Below are 25,393 nucleotides of genomic sequence, written 5' to 3'. Positions count from 1 at the left end.
CTGTTGTTTATTTATTTCTAAAAGCAATAGCATAGTTCACTGAAGCATAAAAATGTGTGTCTGGACGGACAACGCCCCTTAACTCGTGGTATAATGAGAACATTCGACAGCCTGTCGTGATCTATTGCTTAAATATAAAACAAGAGTAATCTGAAAATAAATCTGTCCTCTTTCAACAAACTTTTTTTTTTGGATTTGCACGCAAAGGTGGTCAACTTAAAATCACCGCTGGGCCCTTCTATCAGCGTCTTTGGGTCATAGTCCCTCACGCGCGCGTACCGCCAACGCAGCGGTAGTCAAACAGCTGGCAGCTCCCGTCTCTTGTCTCGCGAGGTGTTTTTTTTTTTTTGCACGCGACTTGGGTGGCTCCAGGAGTGTGTGTTCACGCGTGCGTACATGTGTTCGCGCGTGCGTACATGTGTTCGCGCGTGCGTACATGTGTTCGCGCGTGCGTGTCTGCTCACCCGCGCATCGTACTCCAGCACAAAGGGGGGGATGTCGATCTCCTCGGGTCTCATGCAGGTGAGCAGCTGGCGCAGGCTGTCCAGGTAGTGGACCTTCTCCTTCAGACCGGACACACTGAAGGACGTGAAGAACCAGGTGGAGAGCTGTGGAGAGAGAGAGAGAGAATGAGAGAGAGAGAGAGAGAGAGAGAGAGAGAGAGAGAGAGAGAGAGAGAGAGAGAGAGAGAGAGAGAGAGAGAGAGAGAGAGAGAGAGAGAGAGAGAGAGAGAGAGAGAGACCAAGAAAGGGAAATAGAGCAATGGACAGAGCCAAAGAGAGAGAGAGAAATATGGAGTAAAACTTGTGAAGAGATACTTAATTAAGTAATTGAGTCTCTCTTGAAATGCACAGGTTATTGTATTAAGTTGCTTGATTAAGTGTGTGTGTGTGTGTGTGTGTGTGTGTGTGTGTGTGTGTGTGTGTGTGTGTGTGTGTGTGTGTGTGTGTGTGTGTGTGTGTGTGTGTGTGTGTGTGTGTGTGTGTGTGTGTGTGTGTGTGAAGGGGCAGGCTTTAGGACCGTGGGGTTCTGAGCCGAGGACAGGAGCCTACCTTGGCTCTGAAGGTGGGATGGACAAAGTAGAAGGCCCTCAAGTTTTTCTTAAACCTGAACATGGACACACAGGGGAACACACGCACATCAGTTACAAACCCAACACTGATGACCTCAATTCTAGTGAAGTCACTGAAACGCTACGACAGTGTTTTAAGACGTAGAAATTAGTCACAGGCCCTGGGGAATTCCTGCAAAAATACCTCTCTCTAAACAGGCCTTGTTGAAGGAACATACAGTGGTTAAGATGATGAGACGTCATAATTGCTCACATACTACTAGCTACTGCTGGGGTGGTAGGAGATGGAGTAGGACTTGTACTGAGGTGTGTCTCCAACAGTGTTGGCTTAGCTGGCTACACTCCAAATGTACATCGAACCGTACAAACGAACCCAACGACCGTGCCACTACACCAAGCACTGCAGTCTTTCTCTTTCGCTCTTTCGCTCTCTCACACACACACACACACACACACACACACACACACACACACACACACACACACACACACACACACACACACACACACACACACACACACACACACACACACACACACACACACACACACACAGCACTACCTTGGGATGAGCTATGTTTATGTGTCAAACGTGAGCCCTTAGCACCCAGGATCTGCGACTCATGCACCACAGTGTCCCGTTCTCATACTCCGAATGTCCATATTTGACCCTGGTCAGCTCTTTTTTTCCCCTTAGATCATGCGTCTATCCAACAGAGCCAGCCCCTGCCCTACAAAACACCCACACTGACTGCATTCTAATGTGAACGCGTGTCCCCTATTGGATCGATCCACATCCATCACAAACAGTCATGCTTAACATCTCAGTAAGAAGCGGAGCGCCGGTGATTTAACCCCTGGAGAGTGACATCGTAACGCAACTGTCAGATAACCCAAAACTGCCTTTGCGATTGTTTTTAAACGTCTATGTGTTACATACCAAGACGTTTTAAACATCTCAGCAAGTCTTCTATGATCTGTAACATAGTAGTCTGTGACTTTTTGTCCCCGTCACTAACCAACACTGCCGAGAGTGCCCGGGGTGAACACACACACACACACACACACACACACACTCCACACACACATACAGAGAGCTCTGACATGCCAGAACCAAACACCTGTGGCCTGGCAGTGACGTCTCTCCCAGCGCTGCTCTATAAACCGGTTTCTACACCAACCACCTGTTTCCTGGTGCCAGTGGAGCCCAGTAAAGCAGCCTAGGTAGCCTGTGTGTGGTAGGGTCAACTATCACACGCCCGCTTTGGCTGAAGCCCGATACCTGCAGACCATAGCCCGCACTAAACCAGGAGTCTGATGCTTGTGTTGTTACCGTCTGTCGCTGTTGTGTGCTGCTGTGTTGTGCTTTATGTATCCTTGCTGTCTGTCACTGTTGTGTGTCTTACTGGCTGTTTTTGTTGTGTGATGATATGTATAAAATCTATTGTTGGTATCCCAACAAGAGATGAGATGTAGTTTTGTGGAAAATAATTTCCCCTTTGGGACAATAAAACGTTGTTTTATTGTTTTTGCCATTTTCCCCCCCAACTAGTTTGTGAACGTTGTAATCTTCTACGAACTGAAGTCCCTTCTTCAAAGTGCCTTTTCAGAGGCACATCAGAGTTGCGGGCAGGCTCTAATTATGGTTGCGGCCTTACTGCGGGCGGGGTCTCAACGCGGTGGGCGGGGTCTTACTTGGCGTCTACAATTTCGTAGAGGTTCTTCAGGAAGTCCGTGTCCAGGTGGTTGTGTTCGCCGGTCAGCGTGTGGAAGTACACCATCACATACTCCTTCACCGCAACGTGGTCCATCACGTGGATGAAGTAGAGCAGCGCCTGGACACACACGCAAACATAGAAAAAAAGCCATATTAGATACACAACATTACAGACACGCAGATAAAAACATACACACACAAACACAACAACAGTATGGTCGTGTGGCTGTGCTACGTATGCTATGGATGCTCTTAACCTACTACTATTTTATTGTTTATTTCATAAACCATGGACGGAGCAGGCAAAGCGAGCCTTTCCACTGCTGGTTGTACATGTGTGACTTTGTTAGGACCTGGAGGTCATAGAGGGAGGAGGGAGCTCACCTTCTCCAGGTCGATGATGCTGACCGGGATGTTCCTCCCTATCACCACCACCACCGTCCGGCCACACAGGTCCACTCCTGGGGGACGCGCACACACACACACACACAAACACACAAACACACACACTTCAGCATGCTCCAGAATACAGAAATGGGCCTAGCTTGGAAGTATTGGTGTTTTCTAAAAACATCTAGGAGGTTCACATTGACAACCTTCTATTGTGTAAACAGATGAACGAGGTTGCCATCTACTGGTGGAGCGGGCGGATTACACGGGTACATGAACGGGATGAACACTGCAGGACAGGACAGACTGACCGAGGGAGAGATCTTACCAGTTTGGTATAAGGCCTTCAGGGCTGCTATGTCTGACAGGTCTTCAGCTCTAGCTCGCCCCAGCCAGCGGTTATAACTAGGATGGAGGGAGGGAGGGAGGAAAGAAGGAAAGAAAGAAAGAAAGAAAGAAAGGAGAGAGAGACATAATTGCGATAATCTATGAGTGAAGACATTGTGGTTGGAGGAATCATTTCGTTCTTCTCTCGACCTAACTTCATCACCAGCAGTTCTCATCTCACGACAGAATGCCTGGAACGCGGTGCTTCATTCGTTTGTGATTGGCGAGAGAGACTTCCGTGCACGCTTCGGGGGAAACGGTGTCCGTTTCAGTGATATGGGTTGATAGGCAATAGTTTATTTATTTATTTATTCATTTTTTAACCTTTAGTTAACCTTTTTTCCAGATAAAAACAATTAAGAACAGTTTCTTATTTTCAATGTTGATCTGGTCCAAGAGGCCCCAACAGGACCCAACAGGAGTACAGGTACAAATAACAAATACAAAAATGAAGGGATGTGTGTGTGCGTGTGCGAGCAGATGAGTGTGTCTGGGTGGAGAAATTAAATTAAGACGTGTCAATGTTATATTGTGTGTGTGAAGGGTGTATGCAAGTGAGAAACTGGGGAATCAACAGGAGCAGGAGGGGTCTACTAAAACATTGTTAAGTTTCTGCTTGAAAGCAGACTGTGATGTAAGGGCTGTAAGTTTGAGGGTGTCTTGAATGGTGTTCCAGTCAAAAGCTGCTGCAAAATGAAAGGAGTTTTGGCCAAAGGTAGTCCTGGAGCGTGGGATGGTAAGTTTGATAAGCTCAGATGATCTTGTGCAATAAGTGCTTCTGGAGAGATGGAGAAGGGAGGAAAGGTAAGACCAGGTTTGTCATAAATAAACTGGAGCCAGTGTCGCAGTCGGCGGGTTTGGAGGGAGGGCCAGTCCACCAGTTTGAAAAGTTCATCAGCGCAAAGGATCTTTGGGGGGGCTGGAGGTGTTGTTTTTGCGATCAAAAAGGATGCATTTATCACGTTTCAGATTTTGCTTTGCTGAATTCTTAGTCGAAAAACTCCATCTTTACTCTCTTTGTCTTTGTTGTAGTTATTGTCTTTGTTGTAGTTATTGTCGTGTTCTTATTCTCTTCACGATCAGCTGGTGTACACAGCTCATAAGTAAGAGAACAGAAATTGCATTGCGGTAGATCGGGATAACGGTAAGACTCTCGCTCCTATCTCAGCCTTTTTTCCACTAGGGTTTGACGATTGTTTCCATCATCAGATTGTCCAAACATGATTATTCTATATCGCCACTATATCTAGGTGCATCATGTACCGTCTAACATTATTAGAAATTCACTCATCACTCGTTCTGATTAACAAGGCTAAGCAGGTAAAACATACGTTCACCGCTCAACAATATGACAGCTTTATTGCTCGATATGACAGCTTTTATTGCTTGATATAAACTTAAGAAAGTAGTCCAGGGGGGTAAACACATTATGTCCAACTTACTTTTACGACGTGCTTGTATGCAAAACCCCTGATATTGTCAATGACAATCAAAATTTGAATATACCTTCAATTGACAAAAAACAATCTGATGACAAATTTGCCTACTGTCCGCCTGTTAAATAAAAACATTTTTCTTATTTCTGATTGGCGGAACATACTTTTTTTTTTTTTTCCAACCAGTTTGGTTCAACAGAGCCCTGGGTGGGCGGTAGGCATGGGCAAAATGATTCTTTTCCGGGAATCAGTTCTTTCAGTTCCCTTCACTATCACAAATCGTTCGTTTGATTCGTTCGTTCAGTTCGTTCAGTCATATGGTCAGTTACGTAATTTGGCAGGGTATCTCAGGTGTCTGGCCTCACCGCTTTGCTTTTAAATATGAGGTACGCCCGCAAACGGAGCCTTTTAAACCACCAGAAGGTCTCAGACGGTGACGGTGCTCGGGAAAACAGCTAATTTCTGTAGCATTAGCCTACGACGCCGCTCGAGCATTACGTGTGGTTTGAGAACGTTTTAGACTCAATCAATATGAGAACGTTTTAGACTCAATCAATATGAAGTCGAGGGGAGACGAAGCTCTGTTCGTTTGTATATTTTATTTACGTGACCATATTTTTATTTTATGTTTAAAAAAAAGGAATCAGTTCTCTTCTTTTTGGGAATCAGTTCTCGTCGTTCACCTTCGGGATTCGTTCGTTCCGACCGAATCGTTCGCGAATCGCCCATGCCTAGTGGGCGGGGCTAGGTAAGATGTGTGGCTGTGAGGCGATTGGTTGGGAGTCGGGGGGGTCGTGCGACTCACTTCCTCTGGTGCTGTTTCTGCGCGGCGGCGTCCGATAGGTTGCCCTGCAGGATGAGGCGCCGCTGTTTGTCCACGTCCCCCTCCATCCGGGAGAAGGCGTGCTGACCCACCTGGGCCATGTCCCGGTCCAGGCTGTCCTCCTCACACTCCTCTGGACGCGCACACGCACGCACACACACACACACACACACACACCAAGGTTATTATATTGGTCACCAAAGTAACACAAAAGGAAAGTTTGTATTTTTTCAGTCACTAATATATCAGTGAAAATTTGGCTTGAAAAAAAAAAAAGTCTTTGTGAATTTCATTTTTGTGGTTCTTCCACAAAAGGCTGTCCTAAGTCAATAAATGGTTTTAAATGGAATGATGTTTTTGTTGAGTTTTTATTACCCAATCATTTTTGAGACTTTAGAGACTTTTTTGTTTAATCTCACCCCAAAACAATATAAAACCGATTAAACGCATACAGCACATACACACGCATAAACACACAACGCATAAACACACAGTCAGATAATGAGTAATTGCACGATGCTTATCATCAGTATCTTGGTCTTGTACCTTACAGAGTAGCGGTAGATCTAGGACAGGACTTTTTTTCTGGTACCCTTCTGGACTAGCTCGAGATCTAGAACCAGGACTTTCTTCCGCTACCTTCTGGACTAGCTGTAGATCTAGAACCAGGACTGAACAGGTCTGGTCTGGTACCTTCTTGGTTCCCTGGTTTCTCCGTGATGCGGATCTGTCTCTCAGGAATGATGGGTTCCCCCTCAGAGTTCCCGATGTCCCCCGGGACGAGGGGCAGACTGGCTCTCTCCTCTTCCTCAGAGCGGGGGAAGTACAGAGGTAGCAATTTCTTGTAGACGGGCTGTTGTAAACCGGGAAACACACGTCACATTACAGAGGGTTACGTTCAGGGGCCAGCGCAAAGCATCGTGGGTATAGAACAGGCGAAGCGTGGATCTTTGACCCACCTCTTCGTCTTCCGACACAGCGAACACCACCGTCTCTACGCCCTCGCCATGGTTCTCTAAGAACCTGCGTACCGTCCCTATCACACACACACACACACACACACACACACACACACACACACACACACACACACACACACACACACACACACACACACACACACACACACACACACACAGTGAATACATCCTTAGCATTCTAATTTACACACTGGTTATATCCCTGAATACACTTGTAGCTGTGCTCGTAGCATTTCTATGAAACATAGGTGAAGTAAAATGCATGTAAATGTGCAGTATGTGTGACGGTTTGTGTGTGTCTTACTGAATGCGATGTGCGTCGCTTCCTCCAGAGGGTAGCCTCGCTTCACGGTGCTAACAACACACAGTCCCACGGAGGCCATGGACTGCTCTCTGCGTGCGCGCACACACACACGCACACACGCACGCACGCACGCACGCACGCACGCACGCACACGCACACACACACACACACACACACACAGTTTAATCAGAGACTAAAGCCCCCATTCACAAATAGTTCCTGGTGAATTACTTGGATAACCTTTCAGGCACCGCTAGTGATTTCCACTATTCCTATATGCAGCTTGGTTGTGGAAGATCAATCTTGCCCCCATTCACACATGGCATGGCAATGCTTGAATAGATGGGGGGGGGGGGGGGGGGGGGGGGGGTGGGCCAGTCCAGCAGATGGCGGTATTGCAACACTCATGGGTCAAGAGGAGCTCCCTTGTTTCAGAAGCTTTCCAGTCTACAATCATTCTTGAAAATTCTCTTCTCTTCATTCTTTTGACAGAAGGACGTAACCGCAATGTTACAGCTTTAATTGGTTAAATAACAATTAATTGTTATTTAATTAATTAATTAGTTATTAATTAATAACACAGCTGCACAGGCACTGATCTGGAAAGCTAAGTATTTAGGTATTAGGTATTGAAGGTAGGTATTGAATAGGCAACGACGGGTGCACAGATTTTCAAGAATATCTACCAATGTTCACATTCACCCATGCAGGAAATCTTCTGAAACTGTGTGTGTGTGTGTGTGTGTGTGTGTGTGTGTGTGTGTGTGTGTGTGTGTGTGTGTGTGTGTGTGTGTGTGTGTGTGTGTGTGTGTGTGTGTGTGTGTCTGTAAATGCAGATCTGTATTGTTCCCCATTGTAAAGATTACACTGTGTTAATCACATGCTTCTTTGACAAAAAGCTGACCATAGACATTTTTTGTCTCACGCCACTTACAAGTGAATGACAGACAAACAGGCAGGCAGGAGGGTCTCACAGACAGGCAGGCAGACAGACAGACAGGAAGGTCATACAAACAGACAGGTCTTACAGGGCCATTTGCAGTATGTTCCGGTAACAGCTGAACAGAGAGCTTTCGGCGGCCGTGCGGTACTTGGTCTTGAATTTTGGTCCCACGGTGTGAATGATGAACCAGGCCGCCAGGTTAAAGCCCTTGGTCACCTTGACCTCGCCTGTGCGGCAGCCTGTGGACGACAAAACAGTGGACGGTTCACCGTTACATCCATTCATCGATTCTGTCTGTAATGATCCGCTTTTATCCCTACAGTTAATAAAGAGACCGGTCAATAAGGCAGTGTCCCCATTCTATCCATTCTAACAAGATACACCCATTGTCAAGTAGGGACACCCTACTCAACGTGGGAACATGAGCAACAGAGGGGTATGGCGGAGCGGTTTGGGGTAGGAGAGACATCAAATCAAGGCCTGTAATATGCTCGGGGGACTGCAGCACGTAAGCGACACAACAAGGGGTTTGCAACATCAAGTAGAGACATGTTTGCAGGGCCATGTCACGTACATGTCGATTAAATCTAAAGGCTACACGACATCCGCCTAGATGTTGCGGACCACTTTCCCCATTCTAGATTAGCAGTGGCTCTAGAACCAGGACTTGGTCCAATTCATTCTAGATCAGCAGTGGCTCTAGAACCAGGACTTGGTCCTCCAATTCATTCTAGATCAGCAGTGGCTCTAGAACCAGGACTTGGTCTGGTCCACTCTAGCTATAGACCCATCAGCGCCCCCCCTGCGTTACCTTTGACTTTGAGCAGCTCGTCCCGAAGCTCCGGCCCGGCGTGTCGGAGGATGCTGTCGGAGACGGGGTTCTTGTCACACAGAGATTCGTTGCTGGTGTTGACCACTGCCGTGCAGTTCAGCAGCGCTACGTCGCCCACACTGTGAGGAAACATCACACACACACACACACACACACACACACACACACACACACACACACACACACACACACACACACACACACACACACACACAGGTTAGACTTACTATTGAATTAAACCTTAAAATAAACCTTCTACAGTGAATTCAGATATATGTCATTTGGAGTTAGAAAGACTAGAGGTAGGAAGATTGTGGACGTTGGGGATCGAACCAAGTACCTTTCGGTACTGGTGAGTTGCAACCCAACACCAAGGCCCTATCCAGCTTATCGTGGTTAGGGCAACGCCTAGCTGAAAGACACTGGGCTTGAGCCACAATGTCCACAGCCTGATAACACCAGACGCCTGAGCACTACCGGCTGCCTTATGACCTGTAGCTCCGTTCCTTGTTGCTTTGGATTACAGCATCAGCTAGTGCAACAGTCACCTGGGATCCAGCACTAGATTATAGCAGAACTAGATGGGGGAGACGGCACGAGGTCTGGGCCGGAAACCAAAGACTGATGGGGCAGAATTACACAGTTTCCTGTTTCTAGAAGAACAGTCCTTCAGAAGCTTTCTGACAGTGATGGTGTGAAAGTGTATTTAGTGGCCAGTCTACACAGAGTTGAAGTTTGAAACCTTGTACATCTTAGTGATCCAGAAGCTAATCTCCTTTGAGTTTAGCAACATGCGCCTTCCCCTCCACGGACCCCTGGGCCCTGTGAGACCATGAGGTACCAAAAGAGGAAGTGGGGCTCAAATCACAACGCAGGAGAACCAGCCTTTTCAACAGAGAACCAAGGGGTCTTAGCATAATGCAGTCACATGACGCACAGCGCTTCTGAAACAGCCATAAAAAACAACCTCCGGTTCCCCAGAGGAACGTTATAAATAGATGAGGTGAGACACAAAGTGTCACCAACGACAGTATTCATATTATCACTCGTATTAGCTATTTGTCAGTATTCCTTTTATACTGGACTTTATGTATGGTAAGCCCATATTTATTGTAATTATGCTGCTGTTTTGATGTGAAGCACCTTTGTGCTTGTAATAAAAAAGTGCTATATAATAGTGTGTTTAAGAAAGTTAATATTTAACATAATTAACCCTTTAAAACCGACAGGCGTTTTCTCCATATTTTTGAGCAAAAATGACTTTTCACTACCTTGCAGTTACAGTATGTTTACTAATGGATTTACTTTCTCATAAGGATGTTAAACAGCAGTCTTTCGCTACCTGGGAGATGGGACTTACGTGGGGTCACCTGATATGCATAGGTCAGAGGAGGTTGCTACATTTATAAGCTATGGATATTTGATGATACCGTTTTGATATTAAAACAAGGGCCTTGCACATACCACATTTAGTCTGATGGGACAATGTGTGTCTGAGGCAGATGCAGAATAATGTACGTAATGTCTTTAAAATTAGTACAAATTTATCAGGAGTGTGTGCGCGCACGTGTGCGTGTGTGTGTGTGTGTGTGTGTGTGTGTGTGAGAGAAAGACAGAGAGGAGATTGTGTGACAAAAGTGCAGCCCCAACAGACCACTCTTTGTGCGTTTATGCCTTAACAAAATCATCTAATAACACTCTAACTTGATTAGTCTACCCGTTAACTCTCGTTAAGTCTACTCCACCTTCATTTTTCTAAGAGACAATTGAAGTGGACGTTGTCTTGAGAAAAGATTTTCAAGCCATATGTAATAACAACAACATCAGACCTTCCATATCTTGTTTCCTGAGCTTCTGTAATTAAACATCAAATGGTTCTACTTGCAGTCTTGTGAGATCCTGTGGATGTCTCTAGTTCACATAATGCAGATCGGTCTGGCCTCGATCCCATTGAAAGCTTGGACCAATAAGCACTCACAGGGGGAGGGTCACTGATTGGGCTTATTGTACAACTTAAGGCAGCAGCCTTATTTCGAAAGAATTGCATCCCAGCCAAGGCCAGGCTGATATTCATTGTGAAACACAATTGAGAATATCAGGAAGGACTTTGTGAACAGAACAGTGTTCTGTTCACAAATCATTTGGTCCCAGAAAACAGTTTTGGTCAGAATGACAACTCAATATTTTATATTTCCCTAAGGGAACTGGACATTTGTAGGTGGTACTTTTATTCTACATGACGATTGAACATCTTGGGTTACAGCTATCTACTAGAGATGGGATCTGCAGTATAGTGCATGTGTGTGATGTATGTATCTGTTACTGCTGTTAACTCCCTCTAAGCTGTGGCAATCAAAAAAAGGGGGTATGACTAATGCGCAGCACTGGGATAAAAATCTAAACCACAGCAAGGCCCACTTGTAAAGGATATCAACACATATAGAGCAGCTAGTTGGAAATATTTGAGGAACTAGAAATATCTGGTAATTGCGCTTTGAATAAAATTGTAATGGCTTTTCAGTTGGACAGAAAGGACTTTGGAAAGGCTACCAAGACATTTAAAATAAACAAATAAAACCATCAACAAAACACAATATAGCTCTGGGGAAAATGTGTGGGTTTAAGAAAGGCAGGAACCAATAAATAATAACATGTTTGATCTAAAAGTGTGTAAAAGGAGTGGGGTCTGGAAGATAGAATTGTAGTAAGATGTTATCTGCTAGCAGATAACCGGTTCCCTTTAGGAAAATCAAATTAGTTGTGATTATTTCTGAGTGATTAAGAAGCATTTAAAGGAAAGAAGATTGGCATCTTATCAAGGCATGTGGAGCCCTTTGAGACATTCAGGGTGATAAAGGAAGATACAAACAAGGTTTAACTGACCAGCTGGTCTTCTCTGCATGGTTCTTGCTACCTCTGCTCTGCCCATACTTGGCAGCAGAGCCATTAAGTCACAGTAGTCCAACTCAGACAGGAACATAATAATGTTTGGCCATTTAAAGTGAATTCAGAAAAGTGAAAGAGAAGCTCCACTCACAAGAGGACGATCTTCCTGTTGATGTCGGGTCTGAAGGGGAACGGAGAGGGGAAGGAATTCTGGCTGACCATACCGTCGTCGTACTCTACTTGCTTAGGGAGATCAGGCTCTGGCTGCATCTGCTCCCAGGTCAGAAGTGTCTGAATGTCAACAAACCGGGAGCGGGCTCCCAAGGGGTCCATGATGACAGATAGGGGTCGCCTTCTGCACACACCACCGCCGTCTGAATTAAACCTTTTTTTGAGGGGGTAGTGCAAAGCAAGAGTCAATAGAGAGACAAAAGGATAACTGCGGTGTTTAAGCAGGTATATTCATTGTAAATGTGTATATCTGGTATAAAACCGAAGTGGTATGCCTCTAACCTACCTATATGATTACATTGTGAAGTTATGATTGATCAAGATCAAAACCACATATTGTATACATAGACATAGGAAATTACTAGTTTTTTTTGGCCTGTCAGTCCTAATATCAGTTGATTCAATACAGTTTGGGTATTTGTAACAAACTGTAAAAACAACAGTATCGGGGAAAAAAATTCCTGTAATTGTATTTTTTGTTTAGCTGTGGTCGGAACACCAAAACTTGGGCCAGACCAAAACATGATAACATATTATAGCTTGCATACATAGGCTCTACAACTTCTGAAAATACTCAACGTGTAGGTCTACCGTTCGAAGGTAGAATATCTCACCTAGTAAATCAGCATTGTCACCAAAGAGAAACTCGCCTTGACGATACGCTCGCAAATAAACGATGGATAGCGACTACTGGAATTATGATGATATATCGTCCTTCTCTTATCCATCAAATGCCGCAATAGCCGTAGGAAAACGCAATATTCGATCCGTTATAACATCTATTTATGTGGTTTAACAGCCGTTTCTGCAGCATGCTGGTGAATGTTGAGATCTGTGTTCCTGATCAGCTGACACGCAGTCCTGTTAGGGACGTGCGAACAACTCCCTGCGCTCGGCGGAAAACGAAAATATGAAAAATCACAACACCGCAAAGGTTATGTTATTTGGATGCTGTATCGTAATTATTTACAAGCAAAAGGTTAAATTTTTATATTATTATTATTATGATGTTTTGACAGTTTATATACAGAACCAGTTTTCGCAGGCAAAAGCAATAGATTATCTACACGAAACCGTGTGACCAAACCTTTGCAGGAAATACTGAACTAATATTCATTATCCACCAACCCAAATATTTGAATAACTAAAATTTAATGTCGTGAAAGAAATACCGGTGGATATATGTAGAGTTGTTATAGGGCAAACATATCATTTATTGTGCGTTCAAATAATATCTTCATTCGATTGGTACAGTCTGGAGAGGTCGTCACACACGCCGGATGCGCCGTACAAGCAGAGAACTGAACTACCCACCGCATTTAGAGGTATGAAAATAATACAAAACCAGGCATTAACACTTCTCACGACTATAATTTAGGTATATGCTATCACTTTCAACTTGAGTAGATTTGTGTGTACGCCGTACGAGAATGAACAGACCCGTTAAACGTTGGAACTATTCCACGTGGGTTCGTCAGTATCCAACGCGAGGATGCTGGTGCGCTCGATTTGTGGTCCGGCTGCAGTTCACACGGAGTTAGGGGCCGCTTAAACGCGTTTTGTAGTTTAAAGGGGTTATCCCCGATCGCCCTAAACTACACAGTGATAAAAACCAAACACACTTCTACAATCTGCAAGTCGACTGTCAATACTACAGCGTGCAGCAGTTTATATCTTGTCAGCTTATAATTTACGAACAATAAATGCACTGTTGTGGTGTATATGTCACCTTTTAGTACGAATAAGCGATTAATTGGTCAGATGTAAACATCTGGTTGTCTTGTTGTCGTTCGGTAATGACTGAGTGCTGCTGTAAAACATGCATTTCCGTCCCATGATGAACATATAGTGTCTTATGATATGTGTTTTTGCCTTAATCCAGAATAAGTGATCGTCAAGGCTTGCTGGGTCATGGGGTTGACCAAGCAGTACCTGCGCTATGTGTCCAGCGCTGTTTTCGGTGTCATCGGCAGCCAGAAAGCCAACATCGCCTATGTGACGCTGCGCGGGGGGGAGAAGGGCCGTCACGTGGCCGTGGCAGCCTGCGAACACGTTTTCATATGGGACGTCCGAAAGGGAGAAAAGGTAAAATGATGGTCTACGTATGGCCCGCGATGGATGTGATACATTTCTCCAGGGTCATAGTTACAAAATGACTGCCTGCATTAACGTTATTAATGCATGACTTGATGAATGATGAATTAATGAACGGATGTTGGCGGAGATTATGAAGTGCTTGCGTTACCTTTAGCCTTTAATAGTTGAATGGTTTCTGCACCCAAATACTGCTATACTTACAGACTGACTGAAACGATTGAGTAAAGTAATGAATCTGACGTTTGTGAATTGAGTTGTCTTGCTTTAAATAAATAAAAAAGATGGCATAGTTACACAGTTCTCTCATCTTTCTCTCTCTTTATCTCTCTCCCCCGACCAGGTGCTGATCCTGAAGGGTATCAAACACGAGGTGACCTTCCTGTGCCCCGCGCCCGACGGCAACCACATCGCCGTGGGTTACGAGGATGGAGCCGTGCGCATCTTCAACCTGCTCAGTGGAGAGAGCAACGTTTCGTTCAACGGACACAAGACCGCCGTCACCGCAATGGGCTATGACGCTCTGGGGGCGAGGCTCGTCACAGGCTCCAGGGTACAGTCTCACCTCCCATTGGCTTATCCTATTGGACCCAACCAAAGTGGTGGGGGTGTAGGATTTAACCATCCATCTGGGGACACACCGAATCAGAGAGTGTGCTTTCTTCTGCTAAATGGTCTTGCATTACACACTTGCTTTCATTAAATGTAAAATTGTGTGTTATCTGCTTGCCAACAAATTGTCAAGTGCATACATCTTCCATGTCAATGGAAGATGATCACAAACACAACAGGCCTGTTGTGTTTGTGATCAAACACAAACACAACAGGCCTGTTGTGTTTGTGAGATTATTATAGAGTTTGTGGCTCACTCTTTCTGTCTCTGTCTCTCTCTCTCTCCAGGACACGGATGTGATCGTGTGGGATGTGATCAACGAGTGTGGTCTGTTCAGGCTGAAGGGCCACAAGGACTCCATCACCCAGGCTCTCTTCCTGGAGAACCACAACCTACTGGTGACCAGGTAACTGCCTCCTTTGCTCCCCCTCTCAGCCCCCGTGAGTGACCTAACCTCCTATCTCCCTCACGCTACACTACACAATGTTTGAGCCTCTGCACTCGACAATAGGTGTAGTGGCAGTGCCGTTCTGACCCTCCAGATGATGACCTCTCTAACTCAGTGAAAGGAATGTACATCCGCAATGACCCACAAAGTGAAGAGCACAAATTCAATTATATCTCAATAATAAATTAATCGAAAGATATCCGACACAATGAATAATTGATATAATTGTGTATTTATGATGTATCTACAAGCCCTTTATAAGTCTGAATCATTCCAATTTCGTATGATCTCTTTTACTCCTCTTTTACTCGCTCCAAAAATAGTAGTTAACCCTCCTCCTCGGCTATCCCTTTTTAAGCCTCTTCCACACATATTTCCTGGTAAATTAAATAAAATGTACCTATCAGGCACCGCTAATGATTTCACTATTCACACGTGCATCTGTGTTCTGAAAGCTTTCTGTCGTGCACCCTTTCAAACAAGGCTTAGCAATGTGGGATAGATGTGCTAAAGGACAGTCCAGCAGATGGCGGTAATGCAACACTTATGGATGCCAGCCGCAATAAAGCGGACTCTCCTTATTTTGGAATTTGTCCCAAGCCATTATTTTAAACAGGAGCTTATTTGCAAACAAAATAAGCTGAAAAGATATTGTTAACGAATGACCAGAAAAGCATTTGTGCGTTATGACAAACTCAATTCAAATGCGTCCTCAGAGGAGTCGTGTGACTGGTTAGCTCGTTCAACGTGATAGCGTCTTCCGTCAGACGGACGTAACCCTTTACGTGCCTCACCTGGCAATGTTACTGCTGTCCTGAACGACACGAGCGTACCGGCAATGATTCATTAATCAAATCATTTGATTGACCACTTGTCGCCTGATATGTGTAGTGCATATTGTGTATTGGATACATGCACGGCCGGCTTGGATTAAGTTATAGATATTTACAATCTTGTGTTTGTGTTTAGCTCCAAGGACAGCTTTGTGAAGTGGTGGGATCTGGACACGCAGCACTGCTTCAAGACCCTGGTCGGCCACCGCAGTGAGGTCAGTACAGCAAGCACAACCTAAAGCGGACCTTGTGGAGTGATTTTTCCTCATCAAACGTCTTCGCTGTGCATTCTTTGTTGAGTTGACTGTGTTGTTTGTGTGTGCGCCTGTGTGTATGAATTGGTACCAGGTATGGGGCATGGTTCTGCTGGACCAGGAGTCCCGGCTGCTGACGGGGTCTGCGGACAGCGAGCTCAGAGCCTGGGACATCAATTACCTGTCGCAGGTAGACCTCGACGCGTCACTATAGAAGCAACACGCCATGTACACCTCATAGCCTCATCATAACTTTCCTGTCTGTCCGTCTCTCGCCATGTGTCGGTGTGTCAGGAGAAAGCTGAGGGGGAACCCAAAGAGAAGAAGGTTAAATCTCTGCTGGATGATGATGATGATGATGAGGATGAAGCTATGGACGAGAGCCCTGAAGATGTGAGCTTTAGTTAATATTGACCCCCAAGCACAGAAGTTAACAACCCATGATGGAAATGATCTCAATACAGACCTCATTCCTCCATTGAACCTATGCTTCTCTACCTCCCCTCTCCCCTCCTTTTGTTTCTCTCAACCTCACTATCTACCCTCCTCCCTCCCGGTCACTCCTTTGCCTCATTCCACCTCTCTTTTTCTCTCTCCTCTCATTCTTCCCTCTCCCTTGCTGCTTTCCCCCATCTCTCCCTTTCCGTCTTTGTGTCCCTTTCACTCTCCTCTCATTCTTCTCACTCCCTTGCTACTTCCCGATATCTCTCTCTCCCTCCGTCTCGGCCTCTCTTTCTCTCCATCAGAGGATACTGAGTTGTAGGAGTGCTGGTTCCATCCTCAGGGAGGCCAGGGACAGGGTTGTCTCCATGACAATGGACAGCAAAGCCCGCGTCCTCGCCTGCCATGTGAGTCTCAACCCTATTGTTATCATACGAGCCCTTCTCCTAACTGCTAACCCAGATGCAAATTAGCTGCTGATGCTAAATCCCAAATGTATGCATTGTGCCACCAGGGTAATGAGGCAGTCCTGGAGCTCTTCACGGTTCTGTCAGCGCAGGATGTGGAAAAAGCCATGAGCAGGAAGCAGAAGAAAGCCAAGAAGAAGGCCGCAAAGTATGCACCTTTCACACATCTTTTACACATACTAGTACTACTACCACCTGGACTTTAGCGACTTTTATTTTTGAGAGTAATAAATGAGCAAGTAGGGAGTTGGGGCTTCTTGCTCTAGCACACCTACAGGTTAACTGCAGACGTTGGGGATCAAACTGAGAACCTTGTAGCTGGGAGTTGTACCCCCTAACCTGTAGACTCCCCTGCCCTCTTCTGCGGTTTGGTGCGACCCCCCCCCCCGCTGTAGGCTGAGGGAGGACACAGACCAGGAGGTTCCAGAGCCGGTGGTGCAGAAGACTCTGGAAGACGAGATCACAAGACTGACCAAAATCAGGGCTTCCTCCAAAATCAGGTGAGCTGCAAACCAGACCCGACGCACCATGAAACTAAACCAAATGTGAAATATGGGAATGGTTTATTAATATTGTAGATGGGTGGACTGTCTGTTTTGTTGGTATATGTATATTTGATGTTGTTATTATTGTTTTTAGATGGGTTGACTCTCTGTGGTGTACCGGCGGGGAGCTGAAGGTGGCACTGTTGCTCCAGAACAACACGGTAGAAACCTACAGCCTGAAGCTCTCGGACAACAAAGCCACGCCCAGGGCCACGCCCACGCCCACGGCCAATAAGACGTCTCGGCTGACGCTGGCGGGTCACCGCACAGACGCACGCACGCTGGCATTCAGCTCCGACAACATGGCCGTCCTGTCGGCCTCGGGCGACACGGTCAAGATCTGGAACAGGTGAGGACTCAACGTTTCACCTCCATCTTAACGATGGAATACATCGTCTACCTCAACCATGGAACATTCATCTCCATCTTAACCTTGGAATACATCATCTACCTCAACCATGAAACATTCATCTCCATCTTAACCATGAAATACATCATCTACCTCAACCATGAAACATTCATCTCCATTTCATCTTAACCGTGAAACATTTAGTTTAATCTCACTGTGTTGCTTTTCCGCTGGCATGTAAAGCATACGGCATTGTAGTTTGCATGCTGGCTGTAGCTATAGTAACCTGTTTTTAAACTATCAACTTGAAACTAAGTTTACATTCATCTTAATCATGGCTCTGTGATATTTCTGTTACGGCTGTTTAACGGCAATTGATTGGTCGTTCTTGGTCTCAGTGATTGAGATGTGTGGGTTGATTGGACAGCTAACAGGAAGTCCCTCCTCTTTGTCAGGTCTACCCTGCAGGTGGTGCGAACCATGGAGTGTGACTACGCCCTCTGCTCCCTGTTTGTACCAGGAGACAGACAGATCATACTGGGAACCAAGGTACACACACACACGCACGCACGCACGCACGCACGCACGCACACACACACACACACACACACACACACACACACACACACACACACACACACACACTTTCATCTGCTCTCTGCTGGGGGACTAAAGCTTGCAGTATATCAGAATATAACCAAACAGGTACCGCTGGTACGGAGGGTCTCGTTGGTTCTGTTAGGCTTGCTTTTATTGTTTTGCCTTGGTGACTGTGTAGCCCCAAACATCTGGTGTTCTATAACCATGTGAGGATGACTTGTTTTTAACAATTTGAATGATATGCAGCATCATCGTCAACTTGTCTGGTCTATCATAAATGAACCAGTAAACGTAGCAGGAAGGACAAAGGGCCAGGCGCTTTGACCGGAATCAACGGCCTCTGTGGACTACGCCGCTGACCTAGAGTCTGCACCCTAATATCATTTGGACTCAAAACTTGTGTTTTAATTTGTGTGTGTGTGTGTGTGTGTGTCAGAGTGGGAAGCTTCAGCTTTTTGACCTGGCCTCAGGAGGACTCATGGAGAACGTCGCCGCCCATGAGGGAGCTCTGTGGTCCCTTGCTCTGTCCCCCGACCAGGTACACCTGTTTGTCTCTCTACCTACCAATCTCTTTGTCCCCCAGGCCAGGTTCACCTGTCTCCTTGTTTCTCTGTCTCTCTCCCTCTGTATGTCTGTCTGTCGGTTTACATCCCTCTGTGTATACCCTCTGTGTATAATTGTATGTTTACTTGGTTTTAAAAGTTAACGGATGTGTATATATAAAGATACACATGTGTGTGTGTGTGTTTATTAAATGTACATACTGTTGATGCTGTGTGTGTGTGTGTGTGTGTGTGTGTGTGTGTGTGTGTGTGTGTGTGTGTGTGTGTGTGTGTGTGTGTGTGTGTGTGTGTGTGTGTGTGTGTGTGTGTGTGTGTGTGTGTAGAGGGGTATTGTTACAGGCGGTGCAGACAAGAAGGTCCGGTTCTGGGACTTTGAGCTGGTCAAGGGAGAGGAGAGCGAACAGAAGTAGGTCATGGCCTTGAGCTTATCAGAAACCAATAATCGTTCACTATATTGTAACGATGCTCGCCACTCCATCATAGGCCTTGTGAGAGCTCCACTCATTGCAGTCATAACACCGCTGTTGGTGTTCATCTTTAATGGTGTTGTTGGGAATTTTGGACATCGGACCTCATTTCCAAGTGAGCCAGTGTGTTATTTATCATTGGAGACCATTTTAAACACGTTTCATTCAGTCCTTCTAGTTGCATAAATCGCTGGTGCTAGGCTAGCGCAAGTCAACGGGAACTGCTAGCCTGCCAATAAAAACTGTTTTACCCACTCCACAGTACACCCGAGGCAAACCAATTATAACACCAGACTATCGACGTAAATGTCTGTGTTGATAGAATAATGTTAGAAATAAAACTATCCTTGTATCGCAATGATGGCATTACATTTTGAGGGACTACTTTCTCAGCAGCGGCAGAATTTCACTATGCTCCAGTGTAGCAACCAATTCACTACAGCAGAACGTAAACAGAGGAGCTCACTTCAGGTAATATCAGTCCGCCGCTGCCGTAGCCTGCTTCCAACTACAGGGATGATGATGATGATGATGATGATGAATAACATTATTCTTTCAACACAGACATTTACTGTACATCGATAGTCGGGCATTATAATTGGTTTGCCTCGGGTGTACTGTCGAGTGGGTAAAACTGTTTTTATTGGCAGGCTAGCAGTTCCTATTGACTTGCGCTAGCCTAGCACCAGCAATCTCTGCAACTAGAAGGACTGAATGAAACGTGTTGAAAACGGTCTCCAATGATAAATAACACACTGGCTCACTTGGAAATGAGGTCCGATGTCCAAAATTCCGAACTACCCCTTTAACTGTAGTTGTATTGGTATGTTGTTTATGTATTTGTAATTGCACTGATATATGCATTATGTGATGTTTTTTAATGAACTTAATGAAAAATATTTTATGTTTCCTAACCCAAACTAAATGTGTTTGTGTGTGTGTGTGTGTGTATTTTAGGAGGCTAACGGTGAAACACACGCGGACCCTACAGCTAGGAGAAGACGTGTTGTGTGTGAAGATCTCCCCCAACCAGAGGCTGCTGGCGGTCTCTCTGCTGGACTCTACGGTCAAGGTCTTCTACATGGACACGCTCAAGGTACGTAGTCCTGGCTCAGTCCTGACACACACGGACACAAGGTGGAACAGTCACACTGACAGTCCTGCATCGTACATGCGATGTGAAAAAATCCCAGAGTGCAACATCAACTGTGTTTCTTGGTAGAGCGCAACTGATATATCGGTAGGCTAAACATACTGTTATGTATGTTTTGGCCCATCCAGATTCAATATGTAGATGAATATGTGTCCTGTGGTCTGTTTGAGTAAGCAGTGCTGAAGTTTTTATCAAAGGAGACTAAAGTCTTCTTTTTGTGTTGTCCTCTAGTTCTTCCTGTCGCTGTACGGACACAAGCTTCCCGTTCTCTGTCTGGACATATCCCATGTAAGTATGCCACAAAAAAACAAATTATTCAACAAACAACAAATATTCCACTTCCTCTCACTCAATGAAACAAGGAAGCCATACGAAAGTTATCGTTAAAAACAGTTGATTAATAGTTCTTCTTCTTGTCGTCCCCTGACCTCCAGGATAGCACACTGATCATCACAGGCTCGGCCGACCGAAACGTCAAGATCTGGGGACTGGACTTTGGAGACTGTCACCGCTCTCTGTTTGCCCACGACGACAGGTAGGGTCCCAGAATGCACCGGGGCACATTATGAGGATGACACGTTTCCACGCCTTTGCTCCAGAGCGTGAAGACAAACCAACATTTCAAGTGCTGGGTGAAGGGGTCTGTCCCGCTCTCGTTCTTAAATGAAAAGTGCTTTCTTGCCACGGAAAACATTTCTAAACCCCGTAAAGAAGTGAATCTCTTCAATCTTCCTTTCGCTCTGACAAATGCATATAAAAAAAGTATCGCCATGAAAATGGAGGCAGAACAATTGCCAATGCACGAAGAGCAATAAATGAATGAATGATGAAATGGTATTTCTCTCTCTCCCTTTCCAGTGTCATGTTCCTGCAGTTTGTCCCCAAGACCCACCTGTTCTTCACGGCGGGAAAGGACAAGAAGATCAAACAGTGGGACGCAGACAAGTTTGTGCTCATCCAGACGCTAGAGGTGTGTCTCTATCCCTCTCTCGTCATCCCTCTCTCTTCAGCCCTCTCTCGTCCCCCCTCCCTCTCTGTTTCACAAACACACTGCTCTTTTTACAATTCTAGAACATAACATTACGTTTGTTGAAGCTTATCAATCAGCACCTTGACTGGTGGTTAATAATATTATTCCTGTTTCATAATGAAGACGTGTAGCAGTTAATGTGACTTTCGGTCAGCCTGATGGACCACCATGAGCCCCTGAACGTGTCCCCACAGGGCCACCATCGGGAGGTCTGGACCCTGGCCGTGAGCCCCAGTGGAGACTACCTGGTGTCCTCCTCCCACGACAAGTCCCTCCGGCTCTGGGATCGAACCCGCGAGCCCATCATACTGGACGAGGAGCGTGAGATCGTGAGTGGGCTCGCATTTTAGCACAGTTTGAATGGTTGTGAAATGCACAACCATGAATAATCGTTTTTTAACTCTACGGTAACGTTCAATTCTGTAGTTCATTTCTACCTCATGTTTGTGTACATTGATGTGAAATGTCATATTTCTTGTAATTTTTAAAATAGTTAATAGTTACTATTTATTATAGAACTTAATTTAATTTAATTACAAAGAAAAATAGAACATATATATTATATTTGTATTATACTAACTGTACGGTGGTTGTATCTGTCTACTAGGTACTACTTGGTATTTCGAATCTCAATTGTGTGTTGACCTTTTTGTTTTTCTGCCGTTTCGTCGGTACAACGGCGACATTAAACAAAGTAAAAACCAGATACATTTTGTTCCCGGCTTCTTCCTAGGAGCGCGAAGCGGAGTTTGAAGAGAGCATTGCCAAAGAAGGAGAACCTGTGGTGAGAGCATGAATTAATAAAATATCGAAAATGAAAAACTGAGACAAAATTGTTTAATTACTTTATTATGCAATCTCAACACGTGTATTGAGAGTCTGTTTGTCCGGGCTCTGCCCCATTGGCCTCGGCGTGTGTGTGTGTGTCGTGGTCACTGATTGGTTGTGCCCGCTGTGACCTCAGGTTCCCGGTGAGACGGAAGGGGAAGTGGCTCCGGCCACAAAGAAGACGGTGGAGACGGTGAAAGCTGTGAGTTGGTTTGTTTTTACCACCCAGACATCCCTGGCTGGGTGGGGCCAGCCAGAGGACCAGGGCATGACAGAAAACCCGCTCCTTGGCGTGTGTGGACACATGCCTCTGTGTGTGTGTGTGCTGTGCACGTGATGACGGCCCTGTGTGTTGTGTGCAGGCTGAGAGGATCATGGAGGCTCTGGAGCTCTACAGGTCAGAGAGCCGCAAGTTGGAGGAGCACAAGTACGCCTGTGAGAATGCTGGCAAACAGGTACAGCACTCAGTCCCTCACTCACTAGCCCTGCCGGGTCAGCTTCAGCACGTCAGCACTTTAGCTTGGAGTCATCCAGAAAAATAAAAGCGACTTGCAAACCCCCGTTAATTCATTAATATAAAATCGATTTGAGATTTTTTTTTTTGGACTTGGAATTGCAGCTTGACTAGTTTTGTACTGTGACATAACTGGCAGTAAGGCATATACAAGAGCTACAGTAGAGAATCACAATGTCAAGCATGCATGTTGCATTATTAAACTTTTTTCTCCATTTTATTAACTGAGGGTGCCAACCTGCAAGTTGTGGAACCAGTGACTTGTTTTCCTACTTCTGCTCTGTCTCCATCTAGTGGCACTGTCTAGAAAAACCCTTAAATAATTTCAAATAATACTTTGTATTTTGCAGTTGCCTCTGCCCAATCCAAACCCCATCCTTGTGGCCTTTGGGAATGTCTCGGTAAGTCACAACTGGATGGTCGTTTTGTCGTTTTTAGACCTATAACATTGTCGACACGGCACCAACTTTTCTGGTGGATCTCTAAACAGATGACAACATGAATCAGTTTGTATCGCTCAGATGAAACTAAAAGCTGGTGACATTACAGTGTGGTCAGATGTTGTTGATCACCATGGTAACCCAGTCTGTCCTCTCGTCCCGTTAGCCATCCCGCTACGTGTTGGACGTCATCAGGAAGGTCCGATCCAGGTGAGAAATGCTGTCCACAATGTAACATAATGAACACGCCTGCTGTTTTACCCGCAGCCAGTAGCTCCTCAGCTAACTCCGGGTCAATTGGCTGCTAAGCCAATAGTTTAGCAATACTAAAAGCTTTACACCTATGCTTGCTAACATGGGGGCAAAACCCCCAATAAGGTAACGTAGCCAACATAGGTTCTAAGCTTATAGGATTGTAAGAGAAGGTCAGGAATCTTCTCTTGATCATAAAATAGTTGACCTCCATTTGGGTTTGAATTAAGGGTGTTTAAATGTATATGTACAAGTCCCAAGTAAAGCTATCCAGTTAGTTCTGATTGAACATGTAAACGAGGGGCTCTTCTATAGTATAACTGTGTGTCTTGTCTGTAACAGTGAGCTGGAGGTGTCTCTGCTGGTCCTGCCCTTCACCTACGTCCCTGAGCTGCTGACCCTCTTCAGCAGCTACCTCCAGGGGAATCTGGAGGTGGAGCTGGTGTGCCGCTGCCTCTTCTTCCTGCTCAGGTACATAGCAGGCTGGATAGATGTGTCATTACGACAGGTTATACCCGCTCAGGTACATAGCACGCCTGGCTAGATGGGTCTTTATGCAAGGTTCACGTCGGAACACGTCGACGGATCATGATCTGCAGGTACACAGTAAGGGTCCGTGTAGAATGGTTCCCTCCGTCATTATGTCTCCATGGGTGATTCATTGTGGGATGTGTGTTTTGCAGGATCCACTTTGGCCAGATCACCAGTAACCAGATGATGCTGTCGGTCATCGACCAGCTGAAGGACAACACCATCTCCAAAGTTCGGGAGATCCGAGTGAGTAACCATGGAAACACACCCTATTATGGGATACATATCATTATTTTATGGCTCAACAAAATGACACATAATAATAATAATCATTACTGCCCAGTCTAAACTTGATCCAGTAAATATTGAGAACATTATTTACTATTTAATCATTAGAATTATTCTGATGGGGAAATTACAATAAGGCTTTTTACATCATGACGCACATTGCATTGACCTCCCTTTCGGAAGTATAGGGCTTGCACATCAGAATACATCATGGGATTTTTTTTTAATTGGCTGTGACATCACAATGTTCACTGTATTTGAGTCATATCCAAAAGGTGGTAATGGAGGTAAGTTTACATTACCTCCAGCGCAAACAAAATATATATAATTACAGACTGAAAGATAGAATAGTGTATTACGTGTGTCTAAAAGGTGTATTCCCCCCCCCCCCCCCCCCCCCGCCCTGCAGGATGTGCTGGGCTTCAACAGCGCCGCGCTGCAGTTCCTCCAGAGAGAGCTGGAGAGCAAGGAGGAGGTGATGTTCTTCGCCGACGCCACCGGGCGTCTGGACGAGAAGAGGAAGAAGAGGAGACGGAGGGAGAGGGTCATCCTCACCATCGTCTAGACCACCAGGAGGATTTATACCGTTTAGTTTTCTACGCGAGCGCTGTGATGATGAGTCGTTAGAAAGGATGTAACTTACCCGTGACGTTTTTCATTTTCCACAAATAAACTGTCTCAA

General features: G+C 45.4%; 2 protein-coding genes across 3 annotated transcripts in view; one reads left to right on the top strand and one right to left on the bottom strand.

The window, feature by feature from the left end:
• gdap2 (ganglioside induced differentiation associated protein 2) overlaps positions 1-12,830 on the bottom strand; it is a 19,751-nt gene extending 6,921 nt beyond the window's left edge. The window contains exons 1-13 of the mRNA XM_084478700.1: positions 12,616-12,830; positions 11,922-12,155; positions 8,864-9,003; positions 8,138-8,291; positions 7,110-7,198; positions 6,785-6,861; positions 6,519-6,678; positions 5,808-5,958; positions 3,508-3,584; positions 3,174-3,250; positions 2,768-2,907; positions 1,053-1,107; positions 465-608 (exon numbers count right to left, since the gene is read on the bottom strand). Coding sequence (XP_084334826.1) covers positions 465-608; positions 1,053-1,107; positions 2,768-2,907; positions 3,174-3,250; positions 3,508-3,584; positions 5,808-5,958; positions 6,519-6,678; positions 6,785-6,861; positions 7,110-7,198; positions 8,138-8,291; positions 8,864-9,003; positions 11,922-12,103 — 1,446 coding nt within the window. The 5' untranslated portion in view covers positions 12,104-12,155; positions 12,616-12,830. The remainder of the gene's footprint in view (positions 1-464; positions 609-1,052; positions 1,108-2,767; positions 2,908-3,173; positions 3,251-3,507; positions 3,585-5,807; positions 5,959-6,518; positions 6,679-6,784; positions 6,862-7,109; positions 7,199-8,137; positions 8,292-8,863; positions 9,004-11,921; positions 12,156-12,615) is intronic.
• Positions 9,845-25,393, top strand: wdr3 (WD repeat domain 3). 2 transcript variants are annotated; one of them, XM_084478698.1, is made up of 28 exons: positions 12,855-12,935; positions 13,256-13,326; positions 13,884-14,086; positions 14,439-14,648; positions 14,996-15,114; positions 16,126-16,204; positions 16,338-16,433; positions 16,538-16,636; positions 16,990-17,091; positions 17,199-17,299; positions 17,547-17,651; positions 17,791-18,045; positions 18,501-18,594; positions 19,082-19,183; positions 19,532-19,614; positions 20,633-20,771; positions 21,060-21,116; positions 21,263-21,363; positions 21,687-21,798; positions 22,053-22,187; positions 22,592-22,642; positions 22,823-22,888; positions 23,049-23,141; positions 23,551-23,601; positions 23,807-23,850; positions 24,235-24,363; positions 24,576-24,669; positions 25,121-25,393. In XM_084478698.1, the coding sequence occupies exons 3-28, from the start codon at positions 13,913-13,915 to the stop codon at positions 25,274-25,276; spliced, it is 2,847 nt and encodes a 948-aa protein (XP_084334824.1). In that variant the 5' UTR covers positions 12,855-12,935; positions 13,256-13,326; positions 13,884-13,912; the 3' UTR covers positions 25,277-25,393. The 2 variants fall into 2 exon arrangements, with proteins under 2 accessions (XP_084334825.1, XP_084334824.1); XM_084478699.1 differs by lacking the exons at positions 12,855-12,935; positions 13,256-13,326 and adding an exon at positions 9,845-9,979.

Source organism: Micromesistius poutassou (assembly GCF_964030765.1).
Source record: "Micromesistius poutassou genome assembly, chromosome: 14".
In the NCBI taxonomy this organism is placed as follows: domain Eukaryota; kingdom Metazoa; phylum Chordata; class Actinopteri; order Gadiformes; family Gadidae; genus Micromesistius; species Micromesistius poutassou.
Note: the sequence above shows the minus strand (reverse complement) of the source record. Positions and strands in the feature narration are given on the sequence as shown.

What these genes read in the sequence shown, in the direction of transcription:
- wdr3 (XM_084478699.1), top strand. Translation starts at nt 13,913, where the DNA reads ATGGGGTTGACCAAGCAGTACCTGCGCTATGTGTCCAGCGCTGTTTTC. An exon ending in ACGTCCGAAAGGGAGAAAAG is followed by an intron (nt 14,087 to 14,438) that starts GTAAAATGATGG and finishes TCCCCCGACCAG; the next exon opens with GTGCTGATCCTGAAGGGTAT. An exon ending in GGAGAGGAGAGCGAACAGAA is followed by an intron (nt 19,615 to 20,632) that starts GTAGGTCATGGC and finishes TGTGTATTTTAG; the next exon opens with GAGGCTAACGGTGAAACACA.